The 18,033-nt window shown below is 37.5% G+C and overlaps 1 protein-coding gene and 1 pseudogene across 2 annotated transcripts in view; both read left to right on the top strand.

Moving 5' to 3' along the window:
• The window catches only part of PPP3CA (protein phosphatase 3 catalytic subunit alpha), a 334,558-nt gene that overhangs the window by 270,505 nt on the left and 46,020 nt on the right, over positions 1-18,033 (top strand). For both annotated transcript variants that reach the window (XM_030564446.1, XM_030564445.1), the window contains exon 7: positions 14,056-14,133. In XM_030564446.1, the coding sequence (XP_030420306.1) occupies positions 14,056-14,133 (78 nt within the window). The remainder of the gene's footprint in view (positions 1-14,055; positions 14,134-18,033) is intronic.
• On the top strand, positions 11,637-11,951 carry LOC115652442 (annotated as a pseudogene).

Genomic DNA, 18,033 nt, shown 5'->3' with positions numbered 1-18,033 from the left:
TCTGTTCTCTATTATACCTGCCTGCCAGTGGTTCCTGTAAGCCATGACAGCGTCTTGATTTTACTAGGGCATAAGAATATATGATTAAACCCCATATGCTGGGGAGGGGAGTCCAAAAGAGTCTGACATAGGAGCTGCTACTGTTATGTATTCTGGTAGTATCTAAAGGCTTGAACCAGGACTGAGGACCCATTGTGCTAGGAAAAAACATAGAACAGAAGATGGTCCCTGACCAGAAGATGCCCATCCCCATAGTGCATATATTTGAATGAACAGAAGCATTTGTAAATTCAATATCATTTTACAATAGTTCATATTTAAACAATATTAAATGATAATGAATATGATCTAAACAGCTTAAATATCACAATATTTTAAATCAAAGCATTTATCATGCATAGATTCTGGTCTTCTCTCTGTCTGCTAGTATATTGTATTTCTTCTTTTAGGATGGCTGATTCTTCCAATAGGCAAGTTAAGAAAGCCAGATGGCAGACGTGTGAAACATGCAGCTGAATGTGTTTGTTGTGGAATTTATTAGGCTTTCCCAAACAGTGGTGAAACAAAATGTAGTTAATGAGAAGACTATTTCCTTCATAGTTAACATTAACCATGTTGGTTTCCCTATCACAGTTGCATAAATAAAGGTGATGACCATAATAATCCAAAATCTACCTTATATTAAAATAAATTTTATAAAAGGATTTAACCTAACACATGTTTTGAAGAAAGGAAACTCAGTCATGTGTTCCAAGAAGAGTAAATCCTTTCTAACTTGTCACTAGCCTATTCTGACTCACCAGGGAAACAACTTTTCTCTGATTCTGCATAACATATAAGATGCAGTCAGAATGCTAGACCATGCTGGAAAATCTTGCTGGCTTTTCTCTTGACCAACTGGGTTTTCTGTTTGGCTGATTGAATTTCAAGTTGGACTCTGCAAGGCAGGTTGAATAGAAAAGGCATTTCTGAAATGAAGTAATATGTATCATACTGCAGTAGCAAAGGAAGGGGGTACTGCGTTCCCATAGACTTTATTTTATTAAAATGATTTCCTGCCTTCTTGTTCTCCTCATCCTCATTGTCCTTCATTTTATTCCTGGGTGGAGGAAAGAGTAGAAATGTTAAGAGATTTATAGGACCAGGCGCTACATTTTTTCCAGGGGCAGGGATTCGTTGCTCTTGGATGAGGAGTTGTACCTGAGTAAGAAATCTGGGATTTATCTTGTGGAAAACATTTTTTTTAATTGCAATTTGTAGGGGTTATAATAGAGGCATTCTAAATTTTTTCAGCAAATTTATTTTTGATGTAAAGCCATTTTTCAACCAAAAAAGTGTTCGCAGAACATTTTAATTTTAAGAAAAGCTCTGGTTTCTTGGTGGGAAAGTGAAAAATTTTCACATAAAAAATTGTGCTTGGTAAACTTTTTTTTTTTTTTGCCAAAAATGTTTTTCAAAACCAATCTTTTCTTCTGTACTGTAGATCTAAAGTTTCCAGCTCTATTGGTGACCCAGCTAGGGTGTTGGAATTGGTTTCTTCACATTGTAGTTCAAAAAATGTCAGAAATTATATTAAAAAATAACTGAGGTTAAAAGAATATTAAGGTTGCAAAGTCAAGCTTGGGAAATACTAGAATGAAGGTTACACATGCATTATATTAGTCTTTAATTATATGATCGCACACTATCTTTTTCATAGGAGTCTGCCTCATTCATTAGAAGATGGATGATGGTCAGAGGATGAATTAAGGTTGTGTAATGAATGAAACTGTTGTCTGAGCGAGCCCTGCCTCTTTTGTGGCAGAAACTGCAAGGTGTGTAGTAAATAAGGTGAGGGACTGCAGGAAGAGAAGGGATGGTCTTGTGGATTACATGGTTGAATGTCACTCTGGAAAATCGGATTCTCTCCCTGTCTCTGCCATAGAGAATAGTAGGTAATGCTGGGCAATAGGAAAGTTGCGTAAACAAAAATTTTCACAAGTGGCCACTGACTGTGCATTCTTCATTTTCTGAGAACACAAGGTGAAACACCTGTGGCTTGATTTCCAAAAGTGCTGAACACTCACAACTGCAAGTGACGTCAATGAGAGCTGTGAGTTAACTATATATAGTGCTATAAAAATACCAAGTACTCTGAAAAACTAGTCTCTAGGTATCTTATAGACTTCAGATGATTATGATGGTCCCTTCTGTCCTTAGTCTGACTTCCAGCACAACACAGGCCATAGGAACTCACTCACCCACTCCTGTAATAGGCCCATAACCTCTGGCTGAGTTTCTGAAGTCTTCAAATATTGGTTTAAAAACTTCAAGTTATCATTTACTCTCACTGAAACTGGGAAGTGACTGGTGTCCCATGCTGCAGAGAGAGACCACAACAACAACGACAAAACAAACCAGGCTCTCTGCCAATTGTCCTGTGGGAAATTCCTTCCAAACCCCAAATATAGTGGTCTATTACACCCTGCACACGTGGGTGAGACTCATCAGCAAGACACCTGGGCAAAAATTCTCTGTAGTAACACAGATCCCTCCCCATGTAGTGTCCCATCTCTGGCCTTTGGAGATACTGTAAATAGCAGATGAGTAGGAGTCCCAAAATTAGTGGGCATTTTTGATCGTTGTCTTTAATCATGTTGTACTTCAGTTCCTCATATATAAAGTAATAATAATTAATACGTTGTCACCTCACAGGTGTGTTGTGATGATTAATGAATTTGTCTGTGAAGCACTCAAATATTATAGTGATGAGCATCATAGAAAAGCCCAAGAGGAAATAATAATTCTATATTCACTACAGGGTTTGGATGTTTTTTGGTACATAAGGTCTAGAACCTCACACTGATCGATGAGGATTAAAAGAAATATTGAATTTGTACCTGTGGTGTACGCCATACATCCTGTGCATTGAATGACAGGAAATCTGTGGAAAATGATATGTGATTCTGTAATTAAAGACTATATCATAATACATATGCCCATGGGGACAAATTATGGCAACCTCAAGTCTGGCATTTTCTTAACTTTTGAGTGCTTGACTTTGCAACATTAACTTCTTTCCAACATACTTTTATGTAATACCTTGCAATATGTTCAGAAAGAGAAGAAAAATATTCAGTTATTGCAAAGTTACCTGTTAGCATGAAATTGAATTTCTGAGAATAACAAAATCTCTCTAAAGTTCACCTTTTGTGAGCATGAGAGAGAGTGATTCTAATAGTATTCCTTTGGGAGATCGTTGCTTAACTTGGGAAAACTTGCACAGTCAGTTAATCTTACAGAATGAAAGAAAGATTACAGTACTGAAAAATTAGGCCTCTTGAATTGCCAGTGAGACAATTTTTAAGAGAGAAGGTTACAGAGCCTTTATCTTTCATTGGTGCAATCAGTAACAAAGGTTACACTCAAGGGAAATTAATTTTCTCTCTGTCAAAAAAAAAAAAAAAGTCAATTATACCTTAATAGCCGTAGAGAGTAAAGCTCATAATAGCATGATAAACAAAAAAAAACCTTTGCTAAGTAGACACTGAATGTGCATAGATTTATTCCTCTTGAACTTGATATAAATTGATTTTTAGAAGTCCATGAAAATTTCCATTGAAATTAAGAATACAAGTGGGATCTTACTGAGTGGTACAGTATGTTTGAGTAAACAAGATTCCTCATGACACAGAAAAGGATATAGAATCTAAAATGGGATTTGTGAGGGAAATACATATCTTTACGCTTTCTGTTGTTGGGGACTAAAATTTTATACTCTTCAATTTACAACTGAAGACCCTGCTAACATGAAGACAGGATATGAGTAGCGCTTAAACCAATAGAAATCTAAACAGTAAAGGGTGTGTGTGTGTGTGTGTGTGTACATGCACGTGCACAGACGTACATATATATAAATATTGTTGCCAATTTCGTACTGGCGTCTGAAGTCCCATATAGCACATTGTAGACTTTTTCCACATATTGCCCCCAAGTGTGCCTTAACCCTGAGCTGGAGACGATGACTCTAGAAGTGGTTTCAAGGGTTTGTCTACACTGGAGTTGGAAGATCTAATTTCTAGTTCAGTTAGTCCTCCTTGCACTAGCTCTGATCAAGCTAGAGTGCTAAAATTAAAAGTGTAGCTCTGACGACACTTGCAGTGGGAGCAATTAGATGCCCAAGTGTGATCCTGTGCAAACCCACAGGTACATACCCCTCCCACTGTTCATGCCATGACAACTACACTTCTATTTTTAATGCTTTAACTCACTGAGAACTAATGCAGATATATCTTCTTGAGCTGGAGATTGCATGTCACAGCTTCTGTATAGACATACCTTGAGACGGTCAACAGGAGTGTTAATTCAGATAGTGGCTTCTGTGATCTGATCACTTATCTAGCAGGTCTAATCGCTTACTCACCAAGGAGAAAAAGGTATTTCCCCAGAAGGAACTGTGTACTGACTTCTCATAGATGCAGAGAAAATGAGTCCTAAAACAGTTCACACCATGAACCTCCCCATTAGTATTAAAGGACGTTGAATTTGGTGGGAGTTTTGAGTTCACAAGGAGTGCAGGATTGGGCCTTAGCTATGTATACTATTCTCTCAAGAGGGAAAGCACTGTCAGCAGTTCAACAATGTAGCAGCTCCACTGTTCTCTAAGTTCTATTGACCCTGTGGATACTGATGAGGAGCCAGAGCCAGATGCAGCTAATGAAAGGATAATATTTTCAATGAATTAGTTATAGCATTTTAACTCCTGTGAATGCCATTGAAATGGAAGGAGGGGCCCACCATGTTTATTTTTTATGTTATGATATGCTGTTATATGTTACTTTTTACTGTTTTCAGTACATCCTTTTGAATGCACTATTTAATTCTAGGATGAAAAAATACTATAAAGAAAATAGAATAGCAAGAAATTATAAATTGCACTGATAATGACCATATTCAACTGTCAGATTTTCCATTATAAACCCCAATTTTCAGGGGTTAGTGTCTAAATTCATAAAATGTATTCCCTCACCTCTGGTCTGAGTGGCAGCCAGTCAGCATTTATAGGGCAGTTCATTCACCAAATTCTATTGGATTTTGGCAATTTAAGCTCTTTTATAATGGTACTCTTTTTAGACCTTTTTAAATTCAAAACATTGAGGATTGTTTCTGTGATGGGAGTGAAAGGCAGAGGGGTCCTGTCTGAAGCAGGTAACATACCAGTTCTATTTGGTATGTTACCTGCTTCTGTTTGGGCAGTAGATCCAAGGAATTTTCAGCTCAGAAGTTGCTCATCATCAAGGCAGATGAAGATTCCTGCCGGATTCATCAGTTCCTTCTATACTAAATTGGAAACTGGTATCAGTGTTTCCCTTGGTGAGATCTGAAAGGAGATAACTAATAATTTTCCACCAGTGTGATTTTTCACTCTGTCTCCTATAGACAAAATCATGGGAGACAGATCGTGCATTGCTGTGAAGCCTGAGAGAATACAAAAAGCCCTTATCAGATTAAATATTGACCAGGAGGGGTATGATGATTTTTTGAAATTATGGTGTTGAACCCATCTGAATCCTATTCACCCACTCACTTCAGTGTCCTTAATACTTTGAACATAGGGACCTTCTCCTCACAACCAACCCTGTGAAGTAGGTAAATGATAAATAGCCTTGTACTAAAGATGAAAGAAATGTGAAGTTCAAATAGGTTAATTGACTTGTCTAAGGTCATGTAGCAAGTCACTGCCAGAACCAGGATTAAAATACCGCTGGTATTACTGCTAGAGTTAACTTAATCCATCAAACAGAAGGTTTGCAAACTGTGGTCCCTGGATCATTAGCTGCATGTCGATAGATGGCTAGCCATATTGTGCTAGTTCTTGTCTTTGATTCCAGCTGCTAAATTTCATTAAAAGACAATAAAAAGAATTAGTGCTTCCCATTATATTACTTTTTTAATGTAAACAACTGCTGCAGTTGCCATGGGCTGTTTTGTGGTTGTAAATGGAAGCTGAAGAGCTCCTAAAATCACAATGGAAGGGGAGGTCCCATGAGTCAATCTCTTTCCTAGCCCATACTATGAAAAACTTTGAGAACCCTGGTACTAGACCTCAAAGGAGATAATTATATTTACATATAATATTTAATAAGAATGCTGTAAAGCCTAAATAAATAATGTTTATTAATTGCTGTATAACCGCAAAATGTTTTTTTAAGCCAGTCATTGTCAAAGGTGGGAGGAGAACTCTGGAGTCCCAGGCTCCCAGTTGTGTGCTCATTTCTTAGTCATGTGTCCTCTGGAGTATTGCTGCCTCTTCCTCGAAAATGTGTACTTTATAACTGTTTTATTTTGAGTAACTCTGCAGCAATGTTATGGGAAAAAGTACCCTGAACTTTACTCCCGCACATTTAACAACAACAACAATTTTGCATGAATGTTTCACCCAGCTATACTGTTAGCCAACTGCTTCCTGCCCCAACTTGCTGCAAAATACTCTACTCTTACCAGAACCCTCAATAATGACCTGCTCCTGCAATGTGATGCATATGGGTGGACCCTGATATCCGTGCAGAGGCCCAGAGGGCTGAGTGATTTCAGTTTGGCTTCCCATGAGCATATCACATTGCTGGACTGGAACCAAAGTGATTACAATGCCCTTCTTTGACCCTATCCTTCATCACCTCATGGTTACTTTTCTAAGTATTTGTGTTCTTTATCCTGATATGGCACTAAGGATTAGTGAAAAATACTGTGGAAAATGGAATTGCTATGGAGGCCTAATATTCACTTTTTAGTAGCGCTCACTCTGTTTGGTTTGTTTTTCCAACAGTTAAAGTGAAGCATTTAGCTTTCCTAAAAAATATTTAAAGTTTATTCTGTAAAGATAGTCTCCCTTATTTTTATTTGTTACTGTCCATAATTGCCATAGTGAAAAGGTATATTCTGATAAATAATGACACCACAAAATTGCCCTTTTTAAGCATTGATTCCTGGAATGACTGGTTGTTTTATGCAGTTCATGCAGTGGTAAATGTGTATGTTTGTTTGTATATTGACATTTAAGACAATAAGAAGTAAAGATGTGCTGAAAATCACTTCTCTTTTTTAGGTTAAAGGGTCTTATTTATTCAAATAATAGTGAAGAACACATTACAGACTAAATTACAATGCAATAATTACAGGCTACAGACTGGATATGTAAGCTATTGACTAGAGGTGGGTAAATAACAGATTTTTCAGTATGCTGGCAATTCCACATAAATAAATAAAGTGGTCTGGTCAAACCAAAAATGAAATTTTTGGCAAATTGAAATGATGAAGAACATTTTGGTTTGGGTTGAATGAAGCAGATGGTTGTGCCACTGGGGTCCAGTATGAGGAGTAGTTGTTCCAAATGATGACAGCATGACTAGAAGGCGCAAAGCAGTCAAGCCTTGGTGGTTATGACATCCATCAGCTAAAATGTTAGTGTCAACTTTTTGAATGTGTTGGTGTGATTTGTGTTGCAAGCTAGGTGGGCCTCTAATTTAACTCACAATTTTTTCGCACCAGTTCCTTTGCATATTCATTGGGTGCAGAAGGATTTGAAGGTTCTTCACCTGAACTTCCCAAAATTGATTCTAAGCTAAGAATAAAAAGCAGGTTCAGTTCTCAGTGTGAGAAGCTCATAGAAAAGAGCAAAAGAGAAAATTGTACAGTCCAGTTTCCAGTACAAACTCCCAATTCAAGTTAGGCCATGGAATGTATGTGTACTGAAAACTGAAACAAAACTGTTAAAAGAATGTATATAATCCTAATATGACTCTCCTTAATCCAAATAATTTATTAACAAAATTCAGTAATTTTATCAATTGAGACCAAGTGACATTGAAATTTTTAAAATGATCTTTACCCACCTCTTGTAAAGTGATTCAAGATCCTCTGTTGACAGGCTTTGTACAAGTGCAAAGTATTATTATTTTTGATAGTCCTATCTGCATGGATCAAATTGTGTATCCAGCATGTAGAGAAAAAAGATTCTAGAACTAAACTAAGACTTAGCAAGAGTAAAAGTTTAAATCAGTCCTCTTTTTTATCTAATTTAGGTGTCTTTTAATAAAATAACGGTACCCAAAATAAACATTTTAATATATTTTAAGATTTATTTCATTGACCCTTATTTAAAAAACAACCTAGAATGCATCTCTTTTGTTTCATGCTTTAATAGCAAAAGAGATAACCGTGTTTCTAAAATATTACGATCACATTTTGTGTAAATCAGCATTCACTACCATATACTACCCACTGAATTTCTCTTTCTCCCATTCTCACTAGGGTGTCTTGGAACATATTTTTATTTAGGAGTTTAGAAAGGAAAATATTGTTATCAGGTATGACACATTTTGCTTTAAACCCAAAGCAAAGTTGATCACTTTTAGAATATTTAAATTATGTAAAGAGCTTTATATTGAAAAGTATATGGTTGGTTCTTCCAAGTGGCAGCTTTGTTCAGCTGGTGAGTTTGCATCATTTAGAATGCTGGACATATTCCTGCAGAGTTATAATTACAAGAGAGCTATGTAGGTAATCAGATCTCATTGGGTTTTCTAAATATTTTTATAGAGTTTTTAATAAAATGAAAAGACAATGAAAGTCTAATACATATTACAGCATATTAAATTCCCAACAATCTAATGAGTTTGCCATTGTATTGTTTTTAGAAATGTAATGACAGTAAAATTGTTTTAGATGCAAAACCTGGAATGAATTTCTTTCCATGGTTAGTCACAGTATTTAAAGCCAAAAGGCCCACCAGATTTAAGTCTGTGAAATAGAGAAATTTTTTTTTTTCCTCTCAAAAGTATGCATGGTGGAATCTTAATCTCTCCCCAAACCCAAATAGACATGTGTAACTCTACTATTCAAATATGTTCATCAGTTAGAATATGGAAAGCCCATATCAACTATATGTTGTTTGTTCCAAAAAGTTGGTATTCCACATGTATATAGATTCTAATGTAATACATTAACTTTGTTAGCATCTGATTCGGGCAGCTTTTCATGGAGTAACATATTACTAAAAAAATGATGGTGGCAGAATTGGGCCTGTTGTGATTCCATACAGAATCCTGTGAACTATAATGCCTTAGGGCCAGATTTTGAAAGGTATTTAGGCACCTAAAGATACACATAGGCACTTTGGAAAATGGCACCTAGGTGCCTAACTTCCAATCAATGGCACCTAGACATCTAAATATCTTTAAAATCTGGCCCATAGGTTTAATCAATCAAACTAGATATTTTACTTTTAACACTTTTGAGTGAGAGCTGGTGTGTTGAACTGTAACAGCCAGGTTACAGATTTTAGTTCTATTTACTGAGCACTCTTCCCCACCCCAATTGAATGTAATCTGCATAAGATATGGAAGTACAAAGACGATCCAGTTAAAGATCCAGTACTTTAGTCCTTATTCACCAAATCTCCAACATGACTCCATGGGAATTTGACTAAACGACAGCTGCAGGATTTGGCTTTAAATTGCCATCTAGAATGTTTGCATGACTTTACTGACCCAAGTTCATATATTTCGAGAATTACTCTTAGCATTACTAAACTATTTTCAGACGAAATGCAGTATATGCATTGTACTTAATTAATATGTACATTTATAAAGCCAAAAGTTCCCACCTGTAGTCAGATAAAACAGTTGTAAAATTTGTGGGACTACTTGCAGATTGAAGTACTAATCCATGTGAGTAAGTGTGGCAGAATCTGAACCCTTGTATTTTACATTTTTCAAGTGCAATACAATATTAAGCGGTTCCCTAAACAACAGGAACTCAACTGTTAGCAAGTGTATAATACAAAGTAAGGATCTCACGCACACATTTCCAGTTTGTTAAAAATTATGAACTGTTACAAATACAGTTGAGTGAAACTGACATTTTTCACAAAATGTCACACACACAAAATTCTGAGCCATTTGCATCTCTGAAATGTCACTTCTCATTACATTTTGTGAAATGGCTAGTTCTTCATCCAGACGTGAAAAATGTCAGTACAAAAAGGTGTATCTTTGTTTTAAAGACTCTTAGAACCTGTTATGATTGATTGTTTGAAAATAGGATTGCTAACATGCTTCATATGCTTTAAGCGGCAAGATACAGGAACTGTCGCTTCCTCCAAAATTGCTGTTAAAGCTGCTGATTTATCTCTTTCTTCACTTCTCTGCGTATACTTAACTGGACTATATGGAAGAGCTGAGAGAGAACGTTACCTGTAGTGGCACTCCATGAATTTCCTGATGAAGTGCTAGCAGCACCTTTGGAGGAGGAGTAATTTATTTAAACTCACTCTTCTTTGTATATTTGGATTCCTAGATAGATATCTACCTGCTTGCCATGTTTAACAATTTAGATAATTTGGATTTTCTATAATAATTCAAGTTGACAGCACAGTGTGATATCTGTGAGGTGCCAGTTTTATGTAAACATAGAAATTTAGAAAGAATAGGTATGAATATTATAATTAGAAAATGGAAATGAACATTTTTTTGTTAAAATTGCACCAGTAGAAAAACATCTACTTTTATTAATCCAGCTCCTTTAATTATTTAAACATATCCAGTTAAAGTGTAAGCAGTAGTTACTGACACTTTTTTTGTATTTCAAATTAGTGTTTGAGACAAGTTCTGGCTTAACAGCCCTTAAATCCAACATAGTCTCTTTTTCCTCATAATTACTACAGCACAAGACAGAATCAGTACAACCATCTTCTCACTATCCTGCCAATTTGTCTCACTCCTGATTTTGGAGACAATCTCTCACTGAGAGTAAATTGGGCTCAGCCTGAAATGCCCATTTAGGATGCCAACATGTGCAAATGGTTTTCATTGGACCACTCCGAAATTGCACTACCAGAACTACACTAGGGCTGTTGGAATTGTTTCCATTGAGCCACTAAGCATCGTTGGCTTTGTGCTGATCACTTACAAATGAAAGTCCTTAATCCTGCAACAGCTTCTGGTAAGGACTGACTCATAAAATCATAGAAGATTAGAGTTGGAAGAGACCTCAGAAGGTCATCTTGTCCAACCCCCTGCTCAAAACTCTGCCTTTAAGGCATTCCACTGAGGTTAATGGAGTACAGGGATCTGACCACATGGATCAAGTTGCAGAATTAAGGCTTATCTCCCTTTACAAATCTCCTGAACAACTTAGTTACACTATTTCTGACTGTTAGAATAGTCAGGTAAATGTTACAAATATCAGCCTGTGTGTGTCAGACGGACCCTTGGCATTAAAGGGTTAGTTGGTTTATTGATTTTTCAATCATAATTTTATACTAAAAATAATACACATTGTTATGTGTAAGTTTATAGTAATATAGCTTTAATTTTTTCCCCCACTTCTGGTATTAGTTCATCTAGATAGGATTGCTGGGATGCAGGACCCATAGGGTTGTAGTGGAGCCCATATGCAACAGTGTGTCAGAGCAAAAGAAATATATGGCCTTCCTGCCCTGGCAGACCTATGAGAAAAGATCATGAAGCCAAACCAATTAAGTCCAAAATAGCCTGGCTTACATGGGTGGGAAATCAGTCTGTTAGAGTGAGTAGGTTGCCAGACTGTACATGAGTGGATTGAGAGGAAAACCAAAGAATCTGTCTGTAACTCTAGCAAATATGTCTGGTCGTGGTAAGGGAGGCAAGGGTCTCGGGAAAGGAGGTGCTGAGCGCCATAGGAAGGTGTTGAGGGATAACATCCAGGGCATTACGAAACCCACTATTCGCCATTTGGCTCGTTGTGGGGGAGTGAAGCATATTTTAGGTCTCATTTACGAGGAGACTCACGGGGTGCTGAAAGTGTTTCTGGAAAACATGATCTGAGATGCCGTTACTTACAATGAGCATGCGAAGCGGAAGACTGTGACTGCTATGGACGTTGTTTATGCGTTGAAGTGCTAGGGTCATACTCTGTACAGATTTGGAGGCTAACCTGTGCCATTAATTGTCTTCTGTAATCTGTACCTGTATGAAGAGTCTATTCAGGGTCCCTTAGAGGTTTTATAGAGGGTGGTAAAAGGCCTGGTCTGCACTTAAAATTTAGGATGATGTAGCTACAGCACCCACGAATGCAAAAAATCCACACCTCTGAGCACCATAACTATGCTGAGCTAGCCTCTGGTGTAGATGCAGCTAGGTTGAAGAAAAAATGCTTCCTTTGACCTAGTTAGCATTGCTCAGGCACACGGTATTCCTACAGCGATGGATAAACCCTTTCCATTGTTTAGCTGTGACTACGCTATAGGGTTATAGCTACAGCACCATAACTATGCCAATGTAATCCCCTATTGTAGACATGGCCAAAGTTGTCAGATTTGCAATTTCTTTAGTCCTGATCCATCTCTGTTCTGACTCTCAAGTTTCCTGTGCCAAGGGAATAATCTAGTTTCGCTGATTGTGTGGTTGGGTCTGAGGGAGTAGGTGATGGGTGTTTGCTGCTAGAGGGCCTCCTATTCTTCCATACTGAGGCTGTGATGTCATTGGAGGAGGTTTCTTGCTTCTTGCCTTGAAAGCTATAGAGAACACAATCATCTAAAACTGGGGAAGACTGATAATTGTGGAGAGCCACCAGTGACCAGAAAATGGGGCGAGGGAATTCCAACCCAATTGAGAGTCAAAACTGTTTACTTAAGAGAAATTGTGTGTGGACAGTGTGTAATGTATATGATAGGGCTGTACTGATCTGTAAAAAAAAAAAAAAGTATAGAGGATAATGAATCTCAATTCTGTACTTATCTTAAAGGGACCATTTTAAATTGATTTTAATTCATAAACTAATTCACAGATGTCCTTGCAAATTCCCTTCAAAATTCAAAGAGTACGTTCTGGAAGTTTGAGGAGCATACGGTGTATTCTTCATACATAAAATGCTATGTCCATCCTACAAACTTCTTCTGGCTTAGCTGTTAGTCAGGGCACAAAGTATGATCCCTGACTGATATAGGTTCATTTATACCAGTGAAAATGTGCTCTTCAGAGGAATAGCTTGTTTCATTTGGGGTGGTGGAATAAGCTAAACTGGTAAAAAAACAGCTTTGCCGGTATAGTCTGCATCCACACTGAAGTCCAGTGAAAGCATAGCCTCAGCATTCACAATGGAGTTATGACCAGGGCCTCCATAATACAGAACTGTATCCAAGGTTTCTATATTTAGATGTAATAGAGTTTGAATTTAAAAAAATTCATAGTAAAAGTTAGCTTTTCAAATCATGTAAAGATGTACAGTCTATGTGCTTTTATTATGTCTGTGCTTTTATTAAAACCTCTAGTGCCTCAACAAATGAAGTAGCTACTAGAACTTGTTTTCAGAGGGCTGAAAATGAGACAGAAATATAGAGCTGAGTCCTCTTTCATCTTCTAAGGCAACAATATCCATGGGAAGTGAATAATGTGAAAAATAGCATTATAGTAAAACTCATATCGTTTTGTTTTAATGACTGTGTTTTCATCAATAGAAAACACCCAGCTCAGTAGAGAGGTCTTGTGAAATATGTTTGACTACACATTTTTAGAATTCACATTTGAAGATACCAAGAAGAGAAGTGATTGAAGTCTTGTTTATTAGTGAGATGAAACTTAGAAACAATTTCATTTTGGCTATAGTTCATTTTCTTCCGTCTGCCTCTATATCTCCTTTGTACACCACCACCATACATGCTTTCCCTAAGAAACCAATATATAGTGTATTGAGTGGGCAAGTTTTCTGTTGCATCCCATCCTTGTGTTATATTTATCCTCTTCTGAGTGCTTTGAAGCTCAGAGTATAGTAGAAATTATTTTCTTTCTGACAGGTATCTGTTATTATGTAATGAACTGCAGCTTTTCTATGCTTTACCTCCACTCAATTATGTAAAAAGTACAGCTTCTAGTGCTGTCTCCAACATGAAACTGAAAAAACCTGTCTTCAGAGCAGAAGCTGATTTCATGTAATGATACATGTTTGATCACGCTTGATCAAACATAGTATTTCTGAATGTCAGATGAATGCACTACTTCTGATAATTCCATAACAGGAGCTTTTCTTTTCCTCCAACAGTTATCCTGCTGTATGTGAATTCCTCCAGCACAATAACTTGTTATCTATACTCCGAGCCCACGAAGCTCAAGATGCTGGGTAAGTGTGTGGAGGGGGAGGGGAGGTTCTTGCTTAATAAATAAACATTATTCATACCCATTGGCTTTTGTAGGAAAGGGTTTCCCTGAATCAGCAGGTAAAATAATCCTTTTTCGCAGTCTTCCAAATTAAAATGGTAAAGTTCCAAATCCCCCTTACTTTATAGCTTTTGTGTTGATACTTTGCACTTATAGGCCTTTTAAAATTTAGTTATTTAAACATAAGATTAAAGCCTGAATGTGCACATCTGACATGTTTCCCATAATAACCATTTCATTATAGTTTTGTAAGATTGTTGCTTTCCTGTTGTAATTTGTTGTAAAGCAGCTGTACTTCACCAATAGTAGTGAAGAGTAGAGGATGATCAACTGCATATCAAGGAGGCAAAGGATAACTGTGAAAAATGACATTGGAAACTTGTTTTTAAGTGACAGCAAGCACAATGTTTTATTAATGGTATAAAAACAAACACCAGGATTACAGTGTCTGATCTTTTATGCAACCATAGCTGAATTACAAGACAGACGCGTTTGATCTTACTTCAGGAAGTGAAATATGAAACTTCAAATAAGGGATGTCTCTTTAAAATAAGGGAAGGGGGTCACTCTAGCAGGAAGAGTGAAAAATGTGTAGTAATTGCTGGCTAGCTCCTTAGCTAGATTTGCAAATTTAAATCATTTATAGCAGTGCTGGCACTTTCTGATCAGTCTTAGTCTGCAGCTGTGTGCTTCTGGGGTTTTCTGCAAAGGCTATTGCAACAAAGCCCCCAATGTGTACAAAAATATCTGCAGACTTAGGGTTAATGTTCTTTAATTAAAGTGCTGGGCAGGGGGAAGGAAATCTCGCTGTTGCTGTTAGTTCCCTGAACCTCCTCCTCTGACCTGCCTGAAAACAGTTTTAACATAGTTGGCCTTATATATCTTTCTTCTGAGTCGTGACTAACGGGAAAAAAAAATCTGCAGGCCTCATCTGTCACTAAATACTACTGCCTTACACTGTCACATTCCCCTACTCATCACAGTGGACAAAGATGTGTGTCATGATATTGGGACACTATGGCCTGGAAGTCCAGACTGAGAGAGAAGCTTCAGACGCCAGCATGGGTTTCTTAAAACTTCAGTGTGCACCTGTCACTGTGGGTCACAACTGAGAATACCAAATTCAGGACAAACTGCTGAGAAATAGGGCTGACACACCCCAAACTGGTGATTATTCTCCCATAAGATATACCAAACCAGCGACAAAAGTAAACTTCTGTCTCGCCACACTAGCCAAAAAGAAGTCAGAAAAGCAGCCTCCTCAGGCATTCCAGTCCTGGATTCAACATCCAGATGCTAGACTTAAAGATGAGTGGTTCTTTAAAACCAATTTCATCAAACAAAAGGTTCTTCTGATCCCAAAGGACCAGCCGCATACCCAGGTCAATATATAATTCAGATCTTACCCAATAACCACGCTGTTGCCAATTCTTTAGTATCTAAAATCTAAAGTTTTATTTATAGAAAGAAAGAAAGAACAGTGAGAGTTAAAATTGGTTGAAGGAATCAAATGATGACAATAAATGCAAAGTTCTTGAATCAGGTTTGTTGCAGTGATGGAATACACTGCTGGCTTGTTAAGTCTCTGGTTGCTTCCAAATCATTGGAAGGTCCTCAGTCCCTTGGTTAGAATGCTCTCATTAGTATAAGATCATAGTCCAGAGGTCTGAGCAGGAAAGAGACGAAATGGAGATATTTCCAGGGCCTTTTTATAGGCCAGGTCCACACTACAGCGTTAAATCGATTTAAACAGCGTTAAATTGATTTAACGCTGTAACCGTCCACACTACAAGGCACTTAAAATCGATTTTAAGGGGTCTTAAAATCGATTTCTGTACTCCAGCTAAACGAAAGGAGTAACCCTAAAATCGATATTACTATATCAATTTAGGGTTAGTGTGGACGGAAATCAAAGTTATTGGTCCCATTCTTTTACTGAGCTACCCAGAGTGCACCGCTCCGGAAATCGATGGTAGCTTGAGACCATGGACGCACACCACCGAAGCAATGTGCCCTAGTGTGGACGCGTAAAATCAATTTTATAAACCCTGTTTTATAAAATCGATTTTACTAATATCGATTTTAAGCTGTAGTGTGGACGTACCCATAGCTTCTCTCCAGTGAAGGGAAACCCATTGTTCTCACCGTGGACAATTACAGGTGACAGGATGGTGTTTGGAGTCACATGTCCATGCATGATTTTACTTAGCCATAGCAAGAAACTCCATTAAGTGTAGATGGGCATCTTCCATTGTGAGTTAAGTGTTCTTTAATGGGCCATTCATCTTGAATAGTTCCTTCACAATGTGCTGGCTTCTGAATTCTACCGAGAAGCAAACATTTGAAATACAGGTATGGAGCCAATACTTCAGATACAAAAATGATACATGCATACAAATAGGATAATCATATTCAGCAAATCATACCCTTTCTATAGACACCTTACTTAGCACACTTTGTGCAAGATTTGTTGCACTTATATAACAGTGGTAACAACAATTATCTACATGATCATATTTTATCAGATAACATCACAGCATCCTAAGAGGAAATGGTGTCATTTTGATTAGGAAAAGTATGTGTTTTCAGTATATACCATAGAGCAACCTTTTGGCTATCACTTATACTGGTACACAGAGTGGGGAGAATAGCTCAAGAAGCCTTCTCGTAGCCTGTTATGCACAGCCCACTCCCATCATTCATCTCAAGGTGGCTGAGCCCATGGCCCTGACTGTTCCCACCCCCTCCTCTCCACAACCCTGCAGGAGAGAGAGAGCTAGGCTGTCAAAGTACGGTCCAACACACACATAGTGAGTGGTGTGGGGAGAACATTCTAAACTGAAATTCCGAAAAGCTATTTCAATGAATTGGTGTTATACTTTTCCTTTCATTTGTGGACAATTGCCAAATTCTGCAGTTTCTTTTGGAATTATTAGAAATCATTAGAGAACTAAGTGCAGTATTGGGTATTACTTGTGCCTTGTTAGAGGGAAAATTCCATTTTGTTGGTTTGCTTCCAAATTCTGCAGGTGTCCCATTCCATTACTGATTGATTAAATATTGCCCTGCTGGGACAATATGCCTTTGGTCTGTACAAGCCAGCAGGGATGAGTAATGAAAATGTATAAGCATTAGCATACTAGTCCATGGACTGGACTAGATTTGACATTCCATTGTGAGTCTAAGCGATTTTTTCCATAGGGGAAAGTATATTTCTGGATGATACTGCATTGCATGGTTGTAAAATTATATAATTTATAATTTCGTGAATGTGCTTTATACTTTATTAATACTGATTTTTGAAGCATAACACACTGCTTGGGGGAGGTTACTATAGAAATGCCCATGACCCATGGTCCTCCAAGACATCTGAATTAGTTTACCTATTCTATCTCTTCGAGTATTTTATAATCCCTTTGCAAATTTATTTTGAGAAGAACCCTCCATCAATAGATGAAGAGTGAAAACCTGATCCCGTTGAAGTTAGTGGCAAAACTCCCAATGACTTCAGGGAGCCCAGGATTTCATCCAGAATGTGCAATGCTCCTCGTTAGTATTTTCTTTCCTAGCACGCTTTGCATGATTGGGTTTCAGTCATTAGGAACCAGCAACCAGTGTAGCTGTACTGGTACAAAAAACATGCAAATCACAATTTGCACCATTTGAGTTTACCTCTGCTTAAAATCACAGTAATCCCAACTATACCAGTCCATGGACTAGTATGCTGTAGGCAAGTTCTAAATCTATAGCAAATCCTTCATGCATAGCTTTGAAGATAATTCATTTCTGTTGCTTGTAATTTCATATGGTAAAACCATTTGGAGTGATCTGTTGCTTTTTTTGGCCTGTTTTAAGTCAGTGA

This window comes from Gopherus evgoodei, chromosome 5 (genome assembly GCF_007399415.2).
Source record: "Gopherus evgoodei ecotype Sinaloan lineage chromosome 5, rGopEvg1_v1.p, whole genome shotgun sequence".
Taxonomy (NCBI): Eukaryota; Metazoa; Chordata; order Testudines; family Testudinidae; genus Gopherus; species Gopherus evgoodei.
The sequence above is the reverse complement of the archived record's forward strand: the minus strand, read 5'-3'. Positions and strand labels throughout refer to the sequence as shown.